This window comes from Nannobrachium achirus (assembly GCF_963921795.1).
Source record: "Nannobrachium achirus genome assembly, chromosome: 8".
NCBI lineage: Eukaryota > Metazoa > Chordata > Actinopteri > Myctophiformes > Myctophidae > Nannobrachium > Nannobrachium achirus.
In genome coordinates this window covers 44,966,384-44,988,280 of record NC_137817.1, presented here as the reverse complement: position 1 = coordinate 44,988,280, position 21,897 = coordinate 44,966,384, and the positions used below count along the sequence as shown (strand labels likewise).

The 21,897-nt window shown below is 44.8% G+C and overlaps 1 protein-coding gene across 1 annotated transcript in view; it reads left to right on the top strand.

Annotated features, from left to right (window-relative positions):
• The window catches only part of LOC308290470 (chloride channel protein 2-like), a gene marked incomplete at its 3' end in the record, with an annotated part of 240,980 nt that overhangs the window by 218,354 nt on the left and 729 nt on the right, over nucleotides 1-21,897 (top strand). The window contains exons 20-22 of the mRNA XM_080732317.1: nucleotides 8,395-8,433; nucleotides 14,232-14,336; nucleotides 17,849-17,935. Coding sequence (XP_080588443.1) covers nucleotides 8,395-8,433; nucleotides 14,232-14,336; nucleotides 17,849-17,935 — 231 coding nt within the window. The remainder of the gene's footprint in view (nucleotides 1-8,394; nucleotides 8,434-14,231; nucleotides 14,337-17,848; nucleotides 17,936-21,897) is intronic.

The window sequence follows — 21,897 nt, the reverse complement described above, 5'->3', positions numbered from 1 at the left end:
GTCTTACGTCTGGAATTGAGAAAGACGCGTTGTAGCCTCGGAGTTACAGACGCGATGTAGTCTCACAAAGCTGCGTTTGAGCCCGCGTCTGCGTCTGTAGGCTACGGAGGTACACAGTGAGAGGACAAGTTCATTTAGGTATTGACGGTTCAAGTGGTTAAATATCTGGAATCTATGAAAAAGTCTTGGGGGTCCCTGCTTCATCTCTTTCTCAACTAAGGGGTCCTTGGCTTGAAAACGTGTTTTGAAGTGCTTTACAGTGTGATAACGGTCTAGAAATAAAAACGTGGGAGGTGGTGAAAAGATTGACTAAAGCGGGGATCGAACCGGCGACCCCCGGTCAACGAGACGAGAGCACTACCGACTGAGCTAAACGGCACGCTTTGTGCCATGAATCCACGCACATATAACCAGCATTTTTTTTTTAAATGCGGACAAAAAAAAAGAAAGAAAAGAGATATTTTCTCACTAAAAACGTTATCATTACAGACTATAATGCCGACAATATGGTAGAATATTGCATGTTCCATTGACAATAAATAATACTAATAATTATCAAATAGAATCAAGGTGTGATTAGATACAAAGACAGCACACAGCAGACTTTGCGGCCGCACCGAGTTCCAGCTAGACGCGGTTCCAAGCCCCGTCTTTGAGCCGCGTCTCGGAATTCAGAGCTGCGGTTGAAACCGATAATCGCGTCTGGAGCCGCGGTCTGTCTCACAGAGCCGTGATGATGGCGTCTGTAAACGCGGTAAGTCTACCAGGGCCGCGGTTTCGCGTCTAGAAGACGCAAAGCTGCGTCAAGAGACGCAAAACTGCGTCTTGACCGCTATTTAAGCACTGACACGTCATCAGACGGGTCACATGACCCGTCTGATGACGGAGACGGAGCTGTCAGCGGGCCTCGGGCCTCAGGGCCTGAGATCAAATAGTTCTCGGCTAAACATTTCTCATGGTTTCTGCCTCGAGTTCTTTCACAGTGAAATACTCGGTTACAAGTAAAAGTCCAGACTTCAAAAATGTACTTGAGTAAAAGTATGAAAGTGTACTGAAAGTACCAAAAGTAAAGTACAGAATATTTGAAAATGGCAGATCTCCAAAGATGCGACACGTTGTGAGCTTGTAGATCTGCTGTTGTCGCATCTTTTGATACATAGGGCTATGTATGTTTTATAATCGTATAAAATCTACACAGTAACTAGTGACTAAAGTTTTTAAATACATGTAGTGGAGTAAAAGTACAATATTTGGATCTGAGTAGTAGAAGTAAAAGAATTGAAATTGGAAATACTCAAGTAAAGTACAAATACCTCAAAATGGTACAGTACTTAGGTAAATGTACTTAGTTACTTTACATCACTGGTCCTTCATGAAATTCTCACATTTATGTTGACCTTAACTTTTAACTGGTTGCCATCATTTGATGAAGCACTGATACAGAGTGAGAGGCATTGTGTGTGGGGAGTGCTGGAGCAGATGGCACCTTTTGGGTACAGTGATTCTTTTTAGGATGTGCTAAGTAGGCCTGCAGGCAATGTGATGGCCTAATTAGTAGCAAAACACCTGAGGCGCTGCCTGTGTGTTTGTGTGTGTTTCCGTGTGGGTGTATACTTGTGTCACTATCGATGTGCTGGGACAAATTGTCCGCTCAAGGATAGCAAAACTAGACGAAAAACGTGACTGTGGGTGAACTTTTCTGGTCCCCTTGATGGAAATGGACATTTTCATGATTAAAAGGTTCTGTTTGGTGTTAGGTTTGTTTAGTCGCAAGTTTACTATGAAAACCATCACATCTTGTCCGCGTATCTCTGTCTGTCTGTCTGTCTGTCTGAAGGTCACGCCTGACACCGTGGTTCCCCTGACACATCACTGTGACACCACAGGTGATATCACAGGTGACATCACCTATGTAAAAGTCCATATATGGGTATTCCCCAGAATCCCTTTTATGCCCATGACCTCGCCCTTTAGGGCAAGGTCGCATGTCGCCCTGAGGCGTCTTACTAGTAGTCTACAATTGTTGGGCATGTAAGGGTTTGGGAGTTTTAGGGTTGGAGTTGGTTTTAGGGTAGGGGAGCTAGGATTAAAAATTCCCCCCAAGAAAAGAATATTTTCTTCTCATTCACACGCATTTCATTCGCTTTCTTTATGCCCTGCATCATGTCACAGTGACATTTCAGACTTTATTTACGTCTCCACTCGCGTCCCCCCTCCACTCCTCCTCACCACTTCTCTCCTCCCCATCTCCCCTCCTCTCCTCCTCTCCCTTCCCTTCCCCTCCCCTCTCTCCATCCGGTCTGTGAAATATTGATGCAGAGTAAATTACATCAGTACTCTGTCTCAGAGAAATGACGCCGCCTGGCCTTTCGGTCGCTGCTTGCTGCTTTTCTCATTATTTCTCTCACTCCACATAAGCGTAACGTCTCCTTGCTTTATTTATGACGGCTCACGGCTTCCATTTCTCTCTCGCTTTATTTCCCCCTCCCCCCTTTTGTGTTGTTTCTGTCTGTCCGTCTGCACGTCTGTCCGTCTGGAATCGTACGTACACACTTAAAGGACGACTTCACCACTTATCTTCTTCATATAATTAGTCCTCATTAAGATTCACGATAAAATAGCAAAACAAATAAAGAATTAGAAGACTGTGGGCAGTTCAGAAACCCGACTACCATTGATTTATTTTTGAAAACATTTTTATATATATTTAGGTTTTTATTATTTCAAGAATAATGGCTTCCATTATGGCATGGTAACTCTTCAGGAATAGAAAGCCTGACGTTTATTAGCGTGGACAAGAATTGTTATTTTTGAGCGGTGGTCACACCGTCTCCATAGCGTGGCCGTGTGTGTATCCGTGCGTGTGTGTGTGTCTGTCTGTCTGTCTGTCTGTCTGTCTGTCTGTAGCCTGAAGTACCTTTTTTGACCACACATGTTAAGGGAGGGGCGCTGTTGTTCAGGCCACTGAGGCCACGGCACACACACACATTCACATTCACACTCACATTCACGCCCGCACACACACACACACACACACACACACACACACACACACACACACACACACACACACACGCAGCCTCCACCGCTCAGTTCACACGAGTGTTATTTTTTTGTTACGCTTGCCTGTTACCTCTCCTGTGGCACCAACATCAATACAGCATGGAATTGTGCAAAGAAATCTTAGCCAACGACAATAGAATATTCGACGTTTTGGGTCGGTGGGACGGTGGTCCGTGGCTCAAATGCCGAATAAACAATGGACCTTGATATGAAAAGGATTGAAATACAAGTCTCTCCCGGGTGACTGAACTTCTCACCCTATCTCTAATGGAGATAGCCGCCACCCGTCTGCCATTTCGGCCGCTTGCACCCACAATCTTATACTTTAGGTCATGACCCACACTTCATGACCATAGGTGAGAGTAGGAACTAAGATCGCTCGTAAGACAGAGAGCTTTGCCTTCCGGCTCAACTCTTCTTTCTTCACCACAGTGTGATTTAGCGACTGCAAAACCGCTCCTGCTGCTCCCATTCTCCGGCTGATCTCCTTCTCCGTCCTCCCCTTTCTCTCATTCGTGAACAAGATCCCGAGATACTTAAACTCCTTCACCTGGCATATTTCAATCGATCGTGCTCCACCTTGAATCAATGGTTCTATCTCATGCTTGTTTTAAACTTGATTGCGTCACGCACACAGAAAAGTGTCCTACTGTATGTACTATAGTTGTTACGTGTCATACCGCACAGTGGGTCATACGTCCATGCGTGTGTTTCCTAAGGACAGTGCTGACATACTTAGTTGCCAGAAAACCAATACATTGATTGCTGAGTGTGTGTGATTGTTGGGTTGTCTGGTCACAGAGCAGCACAGCAAGCACTACAGCTCCATCTTTGCATGGCATCAGCACTCTGCATCGTTGCAGGCAACTCTCTTATTCACAGGAGAGTCATCCTGCATGCATTACAGGACATGCACTCGCAACATGCACAAGTGTGCAAGCTCATTTGAATATGCCCACAGTTAAGGGATGGGACGATATGAACATGTCACGTCGCGATTATTGTGACCGAAGAAATTGCGATTTACGATATCATCGCGGTAATCAAAATGTCGCCAACATCCGTTATCCTGGGGCGGAAAGTTGGCCAAAAAAAATCAGATCTACAAGATCATAACGCGCCGTGTTGCGACACGTTCTGAGCTTGTAGATCGGCAGTTTTTTGTCAAAGAGATTTGGTAGAGAGTGGAAAAAAAGACTGTATCAAGTATGCTATTTCCAGTCCCGTTTGACCAATTATAGAGGGTTTAAGTGGTACCGGATATGCAGCTCGGCAAATAAAAGGTATACGATTATTGTTATTTTTATCACGATAAACGATAATAGCGATCGTCCCATCCCTACCCACAGTACACAACCCGTCTTGAGTTCTACCTCCGTAAGCCTCATGCGCGCTCGTACAAATGTTGACCGCGCGCACACACACACACACACACACACACACACACACACACACACACACAAGCGCGCCCAGTCACACGCAACCATTCACCATCCCTCGTGCAGCCAAGGCATATATTTGCTCTCCTAATAGCCTAGCTAATCTCTCCAACCCTGCGTGCAGTCTCAACTTGAATATTGCGTGTGTGTTTATACTCGTGCACGTGTGTGCCTGTGTGCGTGTGTCATTGAAAACAGCCGATCTACAAGCACACAACGCCTCGCACCGCAAGGCGGTGTGTGCTTGTAGATCTGCTGTTTTCACTATTTTTGTGCGATGGTGAAGCAGGGCTTTACTTTGCGAGAAAAACATATATACAAATTTGAAACTCGGAGATACAAGGTTTGTGCCCGACAGTGACGATATGGGGCTCAGTGTGAGTCATGTTGGGTTGTGTTTGCCTTGGTGCCGCTGTGACTTCAGACAAGCCTTGTGTTTTAGCAGTGTGTGTTCAGTGGTGGAAGAAGTACTCCCTGTTTTCTTTTTTTCTTTTTTTTGGTTTGTTTTTTTTGGTTTGTTTTTCTTGAGTAAAAGTAGCGATATCACACAATGGAAATACTGTGGTTTTATGAGTAAAAACCTGTGTTCAGAATTTTCTTGGCGTTGGAATACTACCAATGTCCAAAATGAAAGTGTCATTATGAATGGCCCATTTAAGTTTTTTATTTATTTATGAAAGTGCATTTACTCAAGTACTGTGCTTAAGTAGAAAGTTGAGGTGTTTGTACTTTACTTGAGTATTTCCAATTTCCAGCACTTTTACTTCTACTCTCACTACATCTCGGATTTAAATATTGTACTTTTACCCCACTACATTTATTTGAAAACTCAAGTTACTAGTTACGTTGTAGATTTTGATTTTGATTATTATTTCATAAAATACATTGGGGGGGAGTCTTTGAATATATATTTTTAAAACAAACATTTATAACTCAAATATTTGCTTCTGGGGGGTCCCTGATACATAATATTTTGAGATGGGGGTCGGCGGCCATATAATTCTAAGGGTCATTGACATTAAAAACTATGAGCATCACTGATAAAGAAACATACGTTTTTCAGAAAATCATTAGGATTTAGAAGACCTTTTGGGGGGTCTTAATGTAGGCTATTAAAATGTAGCAGTGTGAAAGTCATCAGCTTGCAAAAAAACATGCACCAAAAATGTACAGTGCTCAAGTATACTTTATTACTGTCCACCACTGCATGCATGCATGCGTGTGTGGCTTTTCTGGGGCCTGCCTTGTCTAACATTAGGCCACCCTGTGGCCCATGGCAACAGTTACCAGGGTTACCAACAGGTCAGCCACTGCAGAGATGGGGATAAATGAGCTCAGGGCTGCCACCGGTCCCTGGGTCACACACACACACACACGCGTGCACACACACACAGACATACAGTACACACACAAACACACACGCACGCACGCACACACACACACACACACACACACACACTCCAGCATCTATCCCCAGAAAGTAAATACGCGGTACTGTGGTGAATACAATAAACACTCTTTCACACCTTATTTCACACACCATAACGCACAAACGGTGTCAAAACATGTCACTGCGGTCCTCCTCACACATAATAGGAAACATGTATACACCCTCTGGGGTGATATTTAGCACCCTCTCTCTCTTTCTCTGTCCCCGACATCCACTCCCAGCACTCACTGGGGGTTTGACCATTCCCCTAAGTACAGCAGTGACTAGCGTGCAGTTCTCTCAGGTCCAAGCAGGGGGCGCTATTGAGTCTCAGTAGCCTTCTGTCAGCGTGGCCGCTATAGCCGGCGGCTGAGAGAAGCCCACACTCTGGCAGTTGTATCAGTAATGTGCTTTTGCTTGGGTCCCATCCTAATTTACAGTAAACTTTAAGACAGAGTAAGACATAATAAAGCCATAATAAGAAATACTGTGTTGGTAATTAGAACTAATATGTTTTATTAGACAGAAACAAAGACGGAATAGCAGAAAAGAAAGCAGAAAGAGCGGATACATTCTCTGGCACCGGCACTTGCTGCGGAACTGCCGCGGCAGGTACCGCCGCACGAACGGCATTCGCACTGCATCGCCGGCGATAGGCCTGGCAGTTCGACCGGCAGTCCCGGCAGTAGGACCGGCGGTAAACTGCCGGTCCGTGCAGTGGTGGCTGCCGCGGCAGTTACCGGCGATGCCGGTCCTACCTACAGTTCTGTGCGGCGGCCGTTGTTTGTTATGGTACGGATGTGACTTTCGCTCTTGGAAATGAAGCTAATGGTAATACGGAAAGTCACGAAAACGTTTGCAGTTCTCATGAATGGCCTCTAGTCTAGAGGGTGTAGCTGATATTCAAACTTTTCGTAAATGAACGCCCCTACTCGATCGCACTGCAGCGACACACAAAAACATGAAAAGCAGCAGCAGATCTACAAGCTCGAAATGGGCCAGAAGCGACCTTTTGTCGATCTTTTGCTATTTTTTAATTTGAATCTTGAAAAGTAACAGAGACGATATTCATTTCATATTCATTTGAGTCAATGGTGACTTGACGCAATTTTATACTTGTTTTTTTAATACCTTAGTAAACCTTCTCATAGGAATTGTATGTTTTCAATCGCTAGTTTGAAGTCTTCGTCCCACAGCATTATAGGCGTTTATGTAAATTAGATATTATGTTTGTTTTAATCGATGATGAAACGGGGTATGTTTTCGAGTCTTGTGATTGGGTTCTTTTTTTTAAGATTTCTTTTCGGGCTTTTATGCATTAGTAGACTGACAGGAAATGGGGAGAGGGATGGGGAGTGACACGCAGCAAAGGCAGCCGGGATCGGGAATCGAACCAGCGACACATTGTCAGGCTACACTGAGCCTAGCACCAGCGGGCGCCCGATAAACTGCAGTTCTCTCATATCCCCGCGGGGCGGTGCTGCTGCGTCCCTGTCTTGTCAGTGTGTCCGTCATGCTGCATGGCGTCTCGAGCCTGTTTCATAGCCTACTTAGTTGCACGGCTGGCGTTGCAACGCCGTAAACGGCAGACCTACAAGCTCACAGTGAGCTAGTACAGTGGTTCTCAAAATTGATTTCAGGAACTCTCTACGTTCCTTTATGGGGCTTTTAATTGACCCTTACAAGTCTGTAACTTTGACAGAGTACAAATGGAACCAAATGGACCCTAACGGGTCCATTTGGTTCCATTTGTACACTGTCAAAGTTAAGGGGAGACCTACAAATTTCAATGTTTGAGAACCACTGAGCCTGTAGATCTGCCGTTTACTGAGCAAAGCGACACCGGCCCACGCAGCAACAGAAGTACAGCTAAAAGGCTTCACTCCGGCAGTTCCATCAGTGTAATAATGATCATCCAACTCGCTCACACATCCCCCGCACCACCCATTGCAGTAGTCCCTCATTTAGTTGCACCATCCATTACTGTCTCCCCCTTGCTGGGGCGGGGGCTCGGTCACAAGGCCATGTGAAACGCCGGCAATTATATGTTTTTAAATGTCCACCTCTTCCCCTCTCTGCGTGTGTGTGCGCTTGTGCGTGTGTGTGCTTGTGTGTGTGTGTGTGTGTGTGTGTGTGTGTGTGTGTGTGTGTGTGTGTGTGTGTGTGTGTGTGTGTGTGTGTGCTTGTGTGAGTGTGTGAGTGTGTGCGTGCGCGCGCTTGCGCGTCTGTCTTTGAGGGTGTTCGTGCGTGCTTGTGTGAATGTGTGGACGACGTGTATCTTCCACTCCTGTGTCTACCTTTGCCCTGCACAAGGGTTTATGTGTGTTTCGTGTGTTTCTATCTGTGTGTGTGTGTGTGTGTGTGTGTGTGTGTGTGTGTGTGTGTGTGTGTGTGTGTGTGTGTGTGTGTGTGTGTGTGTGTTTTTGTGTGCGTGCACTGACTGGTCTCCCTCTCCCTCTGCAGGATGAAGGAGACTTGGAAGATGACATGACCATCAGAGAGGTAAGAATGACAGCCAATCAAACCACAGTCTCTCTCTCTCTCTCTCTCTCTCACACACACAGCCAATCAGGACTCGAGTCCATTAACCACGTGATCCCTATGAAACCCCTCATGTCTTCATTTGATTTCTCTGACTATGACTTTATTGGGGTTGTGGTAATGGAGCAAGCAGCAAGAAAACGGACACCATGGGAATCAACCCAGGGCAAAACCAGGAAAGAGAAGAGCCCACCACCTACGTAGACGTGCTGCGTCGCAACCCATTAGGGTCCATTTGGTTCCATTTGTACACTGTCAAAGTTAAGGGGAGACCTTCAAATGTCAACGTTTGAGAACCACTGGGCTAGACCACACTCTCTGTTTACATGGCAATGTATTGTTCATATTATTTCCTTAATGATTAATCTAATCTAACTATATAACTAGTAGCCATTCAGTTATTTGGACATCTAGCCAGTCAGTGAGTATAGTGCAGTGGTTCTCAAAGTGGATTCCAGGGACTTTGTGGGTTCCTTTATAGGGGTCTAAATTGACCCATACAAGCATGTAACTCTTAACTGTATACATATGAATATGAGTATTTGCATTTGTACACTGTCAGAGTTGAGACGAAACCTTTAAATGTAAAAGTTTGGGAACCACTGGTATTGGGCCTCTGAACTTGGGATGTGAAGACGACATTGGTCTCTGGGGGACTAACGTTTTTCCGAGGCCTTTCAATAATGGCCCCAGACAGACCCCAGATGACCTGCGAGGCTATATTTTTGGAAAATGGCATAATTCATAATTCATTCATCAACAGCAACTCTCATTTCCTCTCCATCACCCTCACATTCCTGTCAGCCCCCCCCCCCCCCCCCCCACACACACCCCTCTCCTCTCCTCTTTCACTCTCTGAATCACTCAATCACACCCAGTGGTTTGAAGTAACTAAGTACATGTACTTGAGGTATTTGCACTTTACTTGAGTATTTCCTTTTACTTCTACTCCACTACATCTCGGATCCAAATATTGTACTTTTACTCCACTGCATTTACTTGAAAACTTTAGTTAGTTAATTTGCACAAATACATTATAATTGCGACCGAAGGTCGCATATACTCTGAAGAATCGTGTCGCTTGAGTGTCCTTCCTTCCTTCCTTCCTTCCTTCCTTCCGTATCCTCGTGACCGTCCTTCCGTATCCTCTGTGATGTCAGTGTGATGTCAGCGAGTTGTGACATCACTTCCTGTACAGGGCGGCTACACGAAATGTGGATAACACTATATATGGAGATAGTCCAGTCCATCATGTCATATGGGACTACCGTCATAGAAAGTAGCCATTGTTAGGCCGGAGTCATTGGCTGTCTAAACATGGAGATGTGGATAACACTATATATGGAGATAGTCTAGTCCAATATGTCATATGGGACTACCGTCATAGAAGCCCCGTTTTCACTGAGTCAAACTTCTGGAAGTTTTTTCCAAAATGACGGCAATTTTGAAATTCACGCCATGTGAAAACGGCCACTTATTTTGTCTTCCGTGAGTTTTGGTGTCCCAAACGTGACGGGAAAATACCTAGTAATTTTTGCCTAAAGTCCCGGCAGAATAGAAATATCCCCACAGTGAAAACGGCATACCGTGATTTTTACTTTTTTCGGACAAGCAGGTGCACGCAAGGAGCCAATATTAACAGTTAAAGCATTGTAATTGGGATTGAAAGCTTCAGAATCCATATTGCATTCGAATGTTAAGCCAGCCAAACACAGAAGACAGACGTCGAGAAATGCAAGCTTAATGCTAGATCAATGCATGGTTCAAAATTATTCTATAGCCTATTTGTAATTAAGCTGTGTGGGTTTTGATACAAGTCCGCTCTGGAGACAGGAGCGCGATGCGCTCGTAATGTGATAAAAGCTGGAATCTTTACCAACTTTTTTTACGGTGCTATAGCCTATTTTTTGTATGAGTGAGACACAATGCGCTCATTTGGCCTATGCTGTGATGAAAGTTGGAAGCTACCAACTCAAAGAGCGGCATCATTCATTAGTTAATAGTTTCTCGTCGTAAAGTGTTTTACTGAGCAGCGAGCGAGTGGATGACCAGCATCCATCGGTGACGCGTGAAGAAAAAAAAACAAGCCCACAATCCCACATGTGCAACACGTTGCATAAGCGATCCTTTCAAGGTTCACATGTGTTGTTTCATGAAGAATATTTCTTGTAACTTGTTAAATCCATTGGTGAGAGAGAAAAGGAGAGACGAACAGACGTGACTCGCTGCTGCTTTAGCAAGCGACCAAGCGTCCAGACGCAGACGGTGTGGTAAGCACTGATTGCCATGTTTGCTAATTATAAGCGACTATGGTCTTGATTTCCGTAAAGTTGCTTGTATGTATTGATCGTTCTGGCTGCTTTTTATTTGTTGTGATCTTTTAGATCGGTAATTGTCAAGTAGCTGATGTGGCGATGCTTATAGTTTTAAATTGCTTTTGTGGCCTAGATAATATCACTTTTTGGGGCTTATTTTCGTACACCTGGTTGCTTAGTTCTCTCGCAAAGTCTGGCAACACGGATTTTCATTCCGTGACGGTTTAGTAGTGAAAACGATGTATTTTATGGCGATGCCAGCATTTTTGCTCATGTGAAAACACCCAAAAAACAAAACTCGCGGCAAATTGAAAAAGATTATGCTAATTATTTTGCAGGAAAAATTCCGGAACTGTAGTGAAAACATGCCTATAGACAGTAGCCATTGTTAATCCGGAGTCAATGGCTGACTGTCTGTACAGGAAGTGATGTCACATGACATACTTTTTATGCCCATATATGAGTCCTAACATGGAGATGTGGATAACACTATATATGGAGATAGTCTAGTCCAATATGTCATATGGAACTACCGTCATAGACACAGCCATTGACTCCGGCCTAACAATGGCTACTGTCTATGACGGTAGTCCCATTATGACATGATGGACTGGACTATCTCCATATATAGTGTTCTCCACATTTCCATGTTTAGGCCCCATCGCTCACACCCTCGGTGGGGTTGGCGATAGGGCCTTTCTGTGTGGAGTTTGCATGTTCTCCCCGTGTCTCCTAGGGTTGATACCCTCACAAAAACATGAACAAACTCCCCCCAGAATGATAACAACTAGAATCGTCAGAGAAACACTGTGGTTGGCCAGATAGTCAAGAATTGGCGCGACCTCGCCCTTTAGGGCGAGGTCGCATGTCACCCTGAGGTGTCTTACTAGTAATATAAAACATACATAAACCACTGTAGCCCTATTTTATACAGTGGCTATTTGAAAATAGCCAATATACAAGCTCACAATGCGTTTTTTTGTACTTGTACTTTTGGTACTTTAAGTACATTTTGGTGCCAACACTTTGATAAGTACACTTTGAATGAAGTACACTTTGAATTCCAGACTTTTACTTGTAACAGAATATTTCTATATTGCAGTATTGATACTTTTAAAGAAAGTGAGTTAAGAATGAGTACTTTTTCCACCGCAACCATTCCTCTTCCTCTCCTTCTCTCCCTTCATCTTTATCACACCTTTCTGTCTTTCCCCTCCCTCCCTCCCTCCCTCCATCCGTCCATCCCTCTCAGAGGTCTCTGGGTGTCTTTTCTTTAGTGATTGATTTGGGTCCAGTGCAGCTTATTGACCATCTATCAGAAGCAGGATGATTTGTCGGAGGGTGGGGCCTTTGGCCGTTTGTCCCCCGTATTATGACGCCTCTTTGGCTATGATTAGTGGGCTGACAGCAAACAAATGGTCCTGGTCTGGCGGCAGCATCTATCAGGGCTCCCTGCTGCAACCTTGTGGGATCGACGGCCAGGCGGATAAACCCAAACAGCTTTGCTGGCAAAGCATGCGGCAGGCAGTGCCTTGTGGCCTGGTGACTCAGGAAGTTCCGGCCTGGGGAGGTAGTTTTAGCCAGTTAAATGAGCGGATGGATAGCAGGATTGACCACATGTCCCCGATGCGATTAGTGTGTCCCTTCCAATCTCTCTGTCCTCACTTTCCTGTCTCGCTAGTATTCTCTATAAAATGCTGTATATAAAAGTGAAAAGTCAGGCACCGCTCAAATCACACCTAGTGAAGTGAGCGGTGCTAAGTTAAATTCAGCATGTACTGCGAAGCTTGGCCAATTGGAATCTGGCGTACAACAAACTTTTCTTTTTGTGTTTTCCCCCCGGTTGTCGACCGGACAACAAACTTTAAGCTGTTTGTTCCAGGATGTAGGCCGGACATTCAAGCCGCGCTTGAGTTTACATAAGCCCGGACATTTTTAAACGTGTTTTCTCATAGATTTTTGACCGGACATAGCCAGATGTTGGAGCTATAGCTCCTGTTCCAGGAGCACCACTCCAAAATCCTGGAGCAAGAATGTGGCCTGACGTAGGATGTTCCGCGTACATACAGATAGATGACCTCATCCATTCCCAAGCTCTCCCAAGTCGGTGCACTGTTGCAGAGGACATGACCCGGACGTTATAGCCTAAATAAAGTTTCTAAAACCTTTTAAGATACCAAAAAGTATAAAAGATTTCAAAGGGTGGAAACAAAAGCCCTGTAGGAGACAAAACAACGCTTCTAGGCGACAGAATCACAGAGCTAGAGTGTGCCAAAGTTTGAGGAGGAAAGATATTGGTTATACATATAATAGTTAACATAGCTGGGCTCTAAAGAGATTGAGATCAGCGAGACCTTTGTGCACTAAAGCAAAATAAAATCCCACGACTGTACATTTACTGATGGTATTTGGATATTATCATTCTAAACCTAAAATGATGTTGCTGCTGTTCTACATACAGTACATCCAACCAGTTGAAGGAATCACAGATTGATTATTAGAAGATGCTTCTAAACATACATGTATTATATTGATAGTTTGACCCCTTCAGATGCTCTTTAATCGTAGCTCTTGAACTGCCAGATATACAACGTCATCTATTGCTGCCCTTGCCAGAGTGTTTTCACGTACCTTTGAAAAATCATAGAATATTATGTGTCGTGACGATCCGCCCGCCCTGTCATGGTCTCGAAAGACTCACTAGGGTCTCCTAGTGTCGAGAAAAAGATATCGGCTGTCCGCGATATTCCATTGCAGAGTTATAGCCAGTTGACTATGGCTTGTTTTTGCCAAAACGCAGCACAAAGCAGACATTTAGTTTTATTTAGTTTTATAAGAGTAATCCATCTTGTTCTTGTTGATCTTTGGCTGTACTCTTCTTCGGTGATGCTGTGAGCATTCAGACTGCGAACAAGCACCCTCTATCATTTCCATGTCCAAACGCTTTGACAAGCGTTCTACTTTGGCGCTGCAGACCTCGGGGCGATTTGACGAACATACTCGTCCATGGCAGTAAAAAGAGAATAACTAATAACCGGAAATCGCCGCTCACACACTTGTAGATCTGCTGTTTTCGGTGCGTGGCATGCTTAAGATGACTTGGGAGCTTCCATCGAGTCCAAATGACTGAAATCAGTTGTGGCGACTGAGAACTTGAATCCATGGACCATGGATCTAATGAACTGAACGAGTGCAGCAGCCGTCATTCACAGGTGACGTGCACGGTGACAGCGTGCACGGTGACAGCATTACCCATGCGGTACCTGGGGGAGGTGGGGTCTGTCTATGAACTCGGTCATCTGTCATCATCTGTCATGTCCATGCCGGTAGTGCTGTGACGTCATCCGCGTATGTGTGCATATCGAGAGACACACACGAACACTCACTCACACACACGCGCAAATCCACACGAGCCTCACCCCTCGTCCTCATTCTCTCCCGCAGATCTCCGAGTGGGAGGAGCAACAGCTCGACGAGCAGGTCAACTTCAACAACTGTAAGATCGACCCCGCCCCCTTCCAGCTGGTGGAGCGCACCTCGCTGCATAAGGTCTGTCTGTCTGTCTGTCTGTCTGTCTGTCTGTCTGTCTGTCTGTCTGTCTGTCTGTCTGTCTGTCTGTCTGTCTGTCCGTCTGTCTTATGAGTGCACCACTAATGTGTTGTGTGGATTGATGCAATTTGAACCCCTTTATGGACCGGTGGAAACATTAGGCAACCACGCACGCGCAGAGGTGCTCGCCTGGCACACACACACACACGCGCATGCACGCACGCACACACGCGCGCGTGCACGCACAGTCACACATGCACACGCTTCAGTTATCCCCCACAGAGTGCAGGAGATGGAGTGAGTGCTGCATGAAGATGGGATGGTTATTAGGAGCTTCTGTTCATTTGGTTTGCTTACTGCAGCACAATCTCTCTCTCTCTTTCTCTCTTGCACGCGCGTGTGCACACACACACACACACACACACACACACACACACACACACACACACACACACACACACACACACACACACACACACACACACACACACACACACACACGAAAGACACACACACCTATTGCTGTTCAAATACACACTTTCTGCCGTGCACACAAACTTCCTCCCACGGTTGTGCTTGCCAGTGGCAGTGGCTGACGTCCTCCATTCATAACGCCACCGCCCCTCTCTCCCTCTTTCCCTCATCCCTCCATCCGCCCCCGCTCTCCCTCCCTCCCGCCCCTCCTCTCTCTCTCTCTCTCTCTCTCCCTCCATCTCTCCATTCTCAATTCTCTCTCTCTCCTCCTCCTCCTTCCTCTGGGCGGTGAGAATGCTGTTTAAACATTTAAGAGTAAGATCCTGCACCAATCCATCTCACTCTCCCTCCAGTGCACACTGCCAGGAGCCAATACCATGCACCATCTCTGTCAGCATATTAAACACTGCCATCCAGCCAGCCAGCAGGACTGTCTGGGTTTCTGCGCTGTCGCGCAGAAACCAAACCTTGTATCTCCGTGTTTCACCTTTCTTTTCTTTTTTTCTTCATAAACCAATGCCTTTTTTTTACTTTGTTGTATGACGGTGTAACACTGGGACAACAAGCTCGCAATGTGTTGCATCGCGACGCAATTTAATGAATAAATCAATCCATAGATTCAGTGTTTCCCCTAGGATGGAATTGTAACTGTGGCGGGCTGGGCTCCTCATGCACACGTGCGCTTGGCGACGCTTCGTGAAAATGTTTTCGGTTTTCATCCGGTTATGTCCTGTTTCTATGTGATTTAACCTAAATGTAACAACCAATGACGACACTCTCCCTTTCCCTCCACACGGTGTGGAGACAAATCAAATTGCCTAAATAGCATAACTTTGGCGCCGCACACACAGTGGCCACGCAACAGAAACGTCAGAACAAATAGACATACTGTAGATAAAATAAAAATATGGAAAGTTATTTTGAATGTTATTGCAATAGATTTGTAAATATTATGGTAAAATAAATATATCAATAATATTTTGTATTTTCAAAAACAGGTTTACAAAGTGCTTCACTCAAAGAGTTTGCATACAAACTGTTCTGCCAATGAGATCATAGCTGTACTTCATCCTCACCAAAGCAAAGTTGTGGAGAAGTTGAGGGCTGGAACCCCAATGAAATGCCAACAGACCATTTAGTATCTCACTTGACATTTTAATATCATGGATTTGATGTAGCATGGTTTCTTGGCTGTTCCTGCTTTCATCCATATTTCTTGGCTCAGCAGGTGTGCACACACACAAATGAACACCAGGAAACCGGTGTCTCTGCAGTGAATGATGAGCCTCTGATACCCTTTATTTGTTGCCTCTGACATTGGCCAGACTGATAACGTAGATTCACTCACACCACGTTATCAGTGTGGCTAATGCCAGGCTAGAAGTATGCGGGTATCAGCTTCTTTAAACATCATATGAAGTCTGTAGGTGAGAAAGATCAATAATCACAGCTGCTGATGCCACCTTTCAGGATTCTCAAACCCTCCACTAACAGCAATTTCCTGACCATAATTGAGAACTTTGTTCACAAGCTTATTTAATAGGAAATAGGTCAGGTTGGCTCATTTCAATGAAGCTAAACATTCCTGTCCGGCTTCACACACTTGGTTCTAAGTGTTTCATTAACCACATTAACTCCTCTGCCACGTGACGAGTTTGACACGTTTTGGAGATCCGGTTTTTCGGATCACGCCTACATCCTGTTTCCTGTTGGAAACCTGATCCGATTTTTACAGCGATTGATTGATAAAACCCAAATCTGTTATAACTCGTCAATGGCAGTGAATTTACAATCCCACAAAGCATTGAAGTGTATATCAGGCTTGACCCCTTGAACCCTAGGGGTTTACAATTAGGCTAAAATAAATATTTTCGGCAAAGAGATTTGGTGGAGAGGGAAAATAGGAGTGGACCATGCATAGAGCCCTGAGAGACCCCATTCAACTAAGTATGGGGGTTTAAGTGTTTAAGTGTTTAACCAGTAAATTGCTTTTTAAATTCCCTATTTCGTGAGTGTTCCTGTAAGTTCTGAGAAGTTCCTGTACGTTTCACTTGGCCATTCATCTGCCACTTCATACTTCTCTTACCTGCTTGGCGGAATTAATTTCACAAAGGGCGAGCTCCAAAAGTGGCATTTGGCATGTGCCGTTTCCAAAACATTAATCTCACAATTTCCTAAATGTTCCTTCTGGCAAACCATGCAGACTAAACGCAACGCTAAAAGGCTTTTGAGAACGATGCTACCCAAGTCCATCTGGCCTCATTCCCGAGACTTGTTTCGAAGTTCTTTGTCCTTGTTAGTGACCAAACTTTAGTTCCTACTGTAGCCGACACAATCTGCCCCAAAAGCTCAAGCAATTAAGTTGGCTTCAACTTTGTGAAAAGAGGAGGTGGTATGAAAATAATAACCACCTCAAGAATACAAAAAAAAATAGGCCTAATGAGATCATCGGATGTGAAGACAGCCTTGTGATCGCAAACTCATTATTGTGTGTGAATCCGATGCTGTTGTTAACTTTGGCTCTATATGTGGAGTGAGTTTGGCAGCTGTTGGCTGATTAAGTTCCGTTTCTATCATAAGGCGAGAGGAGGCAGCTACAAACAAATGTTTCTGGCCTGTCATTTTGAAACTCAGGTTCCTTTCATTGTATGAAGCTGTCAACGTTGAAGACTTTAATGGTGATCAGACAACTTCTTAGGTTTTGCCGGCCAAACAGATTCTATTTAATGAAGGGCCCCTTTTAGTGAAGGCAAAGCATTTCTTCAATCCCGGTGGTCCCACGGGTACAGCTAGCAGTACTACTAGTTTTTCTATCCTACTGGGAAGTCGTTAGTCTCGGTTGGCGTCTTTGCAAGTGTTTCTGTGTATAATAAGGACGGTTGCGATGAGGAAGGCAATTATCTTCCCACTGGGAGAGAAAACCAGCAGTTTGACTGGAGCTGGAAGAGCTCCGCTCTGTGATGTTGACTGTTGAGTGTGTGAGGCAACAAACGCTTGTGTCTGATCATTACTCCACTGTGTTTTGTCCCCACTATCAGACGCACACCATCTTCTCCTTGCTGGGCTTGGACCACGCCTACGTCACTAGCATCGGCCGCCTCATCGGCGTGGTCTCCCTGAAAGAGGTAAGAGAAAGAAAATAATGTTCAAGAAAATAGTGTAAACAGCAGATCTACAACGGTATAGCTTGTGGATAGTCTATTTTCTCTATTCTTTATATATTAATTCATGACATGTTTGTGTATCTTTGGATCCCGGGGAGACATCAAATAATGATGTCCTTTTTTGTATTAGAGATTAGTTTTTTGGGCTTTTATGCCTTTATTGATAGGATAGTAGACTGACAGGAAATGGGGGGAGAGATGGGGAGTGACACGCGGCAAAGGTCGTCCGGATCGCGAATCGAACCAGCGATGCCGCCAGTCATCCATGCCAATGTGGCAATGCCTAAGTGGTATGCGCCTGGACCAGCAGGCCAGTGGGAGCCCCCCAAATAATTATGTCTTAATAATCTCATGGCTCTTTTTCTTGTTGCCAGCATCAAGTGTTAGTACTACTTCCTGAGCCTGGTCCAAATTAGGTTCTGAGAAGTTTAACCGTAACCTTTACCTGAAACAAACAAAAAATCCATAACCTGTGAAATACATGACACTGCATGGCATGGTATACTCTTAGTTCTTTTAGTCAACAAGGGCCATTAGGAAACAAGGTAAAGGAGGTAACTCAGGCAGCTAGAAGTTTGTCCACTTCTCCCACACATACTGTATGTGCGGTACTCATAGTTCCGCATATCTCCACATTTGCCTCTCCGTTGAATTCCGGTATGAAAGTTTTGTTTTTAAAAGCACCGAATCATGATTTCCCGAAGAAGCCAAACACGTCGAAGTTCGACTGAAGTTTGCATAGGTGAAAGTACGAAGGAGGAGAAAGAGCATAAAGTTTGGGGGAGCCTAAATAATACATCGATATTATATAACAGCTAGTGGAAACAACGTGAGTGGGCTCTCCCAGAAGGAGTCCACTAAAAATAGAAAGGAAAGGGAGGCTTGAGACGTCAACAACAGAAATCTCAAACATTGCTGTGAAACCAAAATGTTATAGCCGCCTCCACACCCTCCAGTATCTTTTGTGTTTTTCCTCTAGGTTTCAACTGCATTTTATATGCCGTTACGTTGCCAGTGGCACCATAGAATATTTCTGACATTTTGAGTGCAAAGCTCCTATTGAATAGGCTATTGGTCTGAAAGTAGTGTACTGTTATCCCTGGTGACACGGCCACTTTAAACTGACTGTGAGAATCGACCCACTTTTTTTTTACGTAGCCGCTTAGGAATGACATGCCGTAAGTGGTTTGGGGGAGAAAAACAGGAAGTCAGACTTGCTGGAGGAGGACTTTTAAGAATAAAGTCTGTAGAAAAGTGAACCCCATGAGCCCTACTCTGCGGCGAACATTTGGTGGAAACGGCCAATCCACAAGCACACATTGCATCGCAACACCACAGATTAAGGCAAGGTCAACCCTTTTAGACCTGGAAAACCTACCGTATTTGTTGTTACACCTTTCAATTCAGGAAAGCATCTGTGTCTTTTTAGATATCGCCACCGTCGGGAACTTCATACTACAGCGTCACATAAAAGCACCCAAAGTAGCAGATCCACAAAGCTCGAAATGCGGCGCCAAGAGACACGCTTTGAGCCTGTTAGATCTGCTGCTTTTGAATTTCAGTCCTGAAAAGTAACAGTTTTGTTCAGAAAGCTTAGTTTGTTGGACGAGTATCACAGCATTGTCTTCATCAGTATCATCATTAGTGTGTTCCTTCTAGCTCTTATCACACAACTGACATTTTAATTGATTCCATACCAGAACATCACTGTCGCTATTTGGCAATCACCTTCTTACACGCGGGCGAGTGCACGCACACACGCACGCACACACGCACGCACACAGACAGACACACACAGACACGCACACACTATCCCTCTCTTGCTAACTCTCCTTTCCTACCCATTCTCTCTTTTGCTCGTTCTCCATCTCCCACTGTCCCTGATCTCTCTGTCGCTGTCTGTCCCTCTCTCTGCTTCCCTCTCTGTCTCTTTCTGTTCTCTCTCTCCCTCTCTTCAGTGTTAATGAGCTCTGCTGCTTCTGTCTGTCGCTTAGTGTGACAGACTCGCAGACTCGCAGACTGACTACTTAATGTTTCAGTCTCTCTCTCTCTCTCTCTCTCTCTCTCTCTCTCTCTCTCTCTCTCTCATACACACACACACTCTCTCTTCCTCCTCTTCCTCCCCTTCATGTCTTCCTGCCTCACAAACAAGGTAAACCCACAGCCTTTGTATAAATTGGCCAGGAAAGGAGCAGAGGATTGTTGCTAAGTGCAGGGCTGCTGTTGCTGCTGCTGCCGCGGGCCTGGCTGACATTTAGGCTTCTTTTGTTCCACACACAACAAGCAGACAAACCCTGCCAGGACAGATACACACTATCTGTCTGTCTGTCTGTCTGTCTGTCTGTCTGTCTGTCTGTCTGTCTGTCTGTCTGTCTGCCTGTCTGTCTGCCTGCCTGCCTGTCTGTCATACAGGCCCCGTAGCACGTTGGCAGATAAACACTATGCTGTCATAGAGGCCCGTAGTGCAGGGTTTCCCAAAGTGGGTGCCATGATACCAGTCCAGGGGTGCCATAGAATAATTTGATATAGGAATTCATCAATATAATTTCAGTAAGTTTAACCATTTAGACCCTCTATGCCAGGGGTCAGCAACCTTTTTGAAATGAAGTGCCATGTTTTTATTTTCTAGAGTGTCAGTGTGCAGTGCGAGGCGTTGTGTGCTTGTAGATCGGCTGTTTTCACTAGTTTACATATTAAAATGATAAATGCAAAACTAACGGTTTTGGACATACAAGGTTTCCACCCGACAACGACGATATATATATATATGCTGTCGTCTCGCTGACTCACTGCAAGGAACTACAATTATCTGCATGCGTGCATGCACTCACACACACGTGTCTGTGGGTGTGTGTGTATGTCCCCCCTACATGAGAGGGTGAACGAATCTGATCCAGCGGTGTCTTAGGCCAGCGACAAAGGGATCAGTCAGTCAGTAAATGACGTGTCATTTGACATTTACGTACGTCATCTCTCCTCATAATGCTGTCTGTCCATCCACCCCACACTGCTAACCCCTTATTGTCATGTGATCCTTTTAAATGAAGCAGAGGTTTCTTCCCTTACTTGTGAATTCTCACGTTGGCCATTCCAGTCGGTGTTCCGTTCTTGTGGAAGGACTGCGGAGTCCAAGGCCAAATCACGGATCTTCATCTCGGGCCGCGGCAAATACGGCAAAAAAATAGTTTGCAGAGGGATTGGTGGAATTTGTTTTTGCTGTTTGCATCACATTGCCTGCTCTGCGCAACACTCTGAAATCTTTGCAAACGTCAACTTGGGCGTAGGAAGTTTCCCAAACGTCTCCTTAACCCTCTCTCTCTCTCGTGATGTATCTCTCTCTCTCTCTCTCACTTAGTTATTTGCAACCTTCTCAAATGAATGTTATATTGTATCTGTCAGGCCAGGCAGACACCTTAGATCTCCTACTCTTCAACTTTGATGTTTTGTTGTATATGAATGCCCCACTTCATCATCATCAAGAGTGTCAGGCAAAAGTAGTGAAGATAGTCGATCCATAAGCTCACATCGCGAGGCGTTGTGAGCTTGCAGATTCTCTATGTTTGGCTATCTAAAAATAGTTTATTAATTTTTTTTACCCGACAGCAATGATATTTATGTTGTTATATTTCCATATTTCGTTGTTGATGGGTGGAAACCTTGTATGTCCAAAACCGTTGGTTTTGTATTTATCATTGGAAAAATGATTCAAAGCACAAGCTTGTAGATCTGCTATTTTCACTAGTTTAGTGTGTCAGTCTTGTACGACGAAGCAGGGCTTAAACCTTAAATCTCCATCTACTACCATTGAAATAACGTGTTTTTCTGTTGCTCCGTATTGTTATTCTGTGCATTCAGTTCTCATTTTAAACTTGGTTTCAGTAAAAAGGAACATCTCAGTTGCAGTTTAGTGACTGAGCATGTTT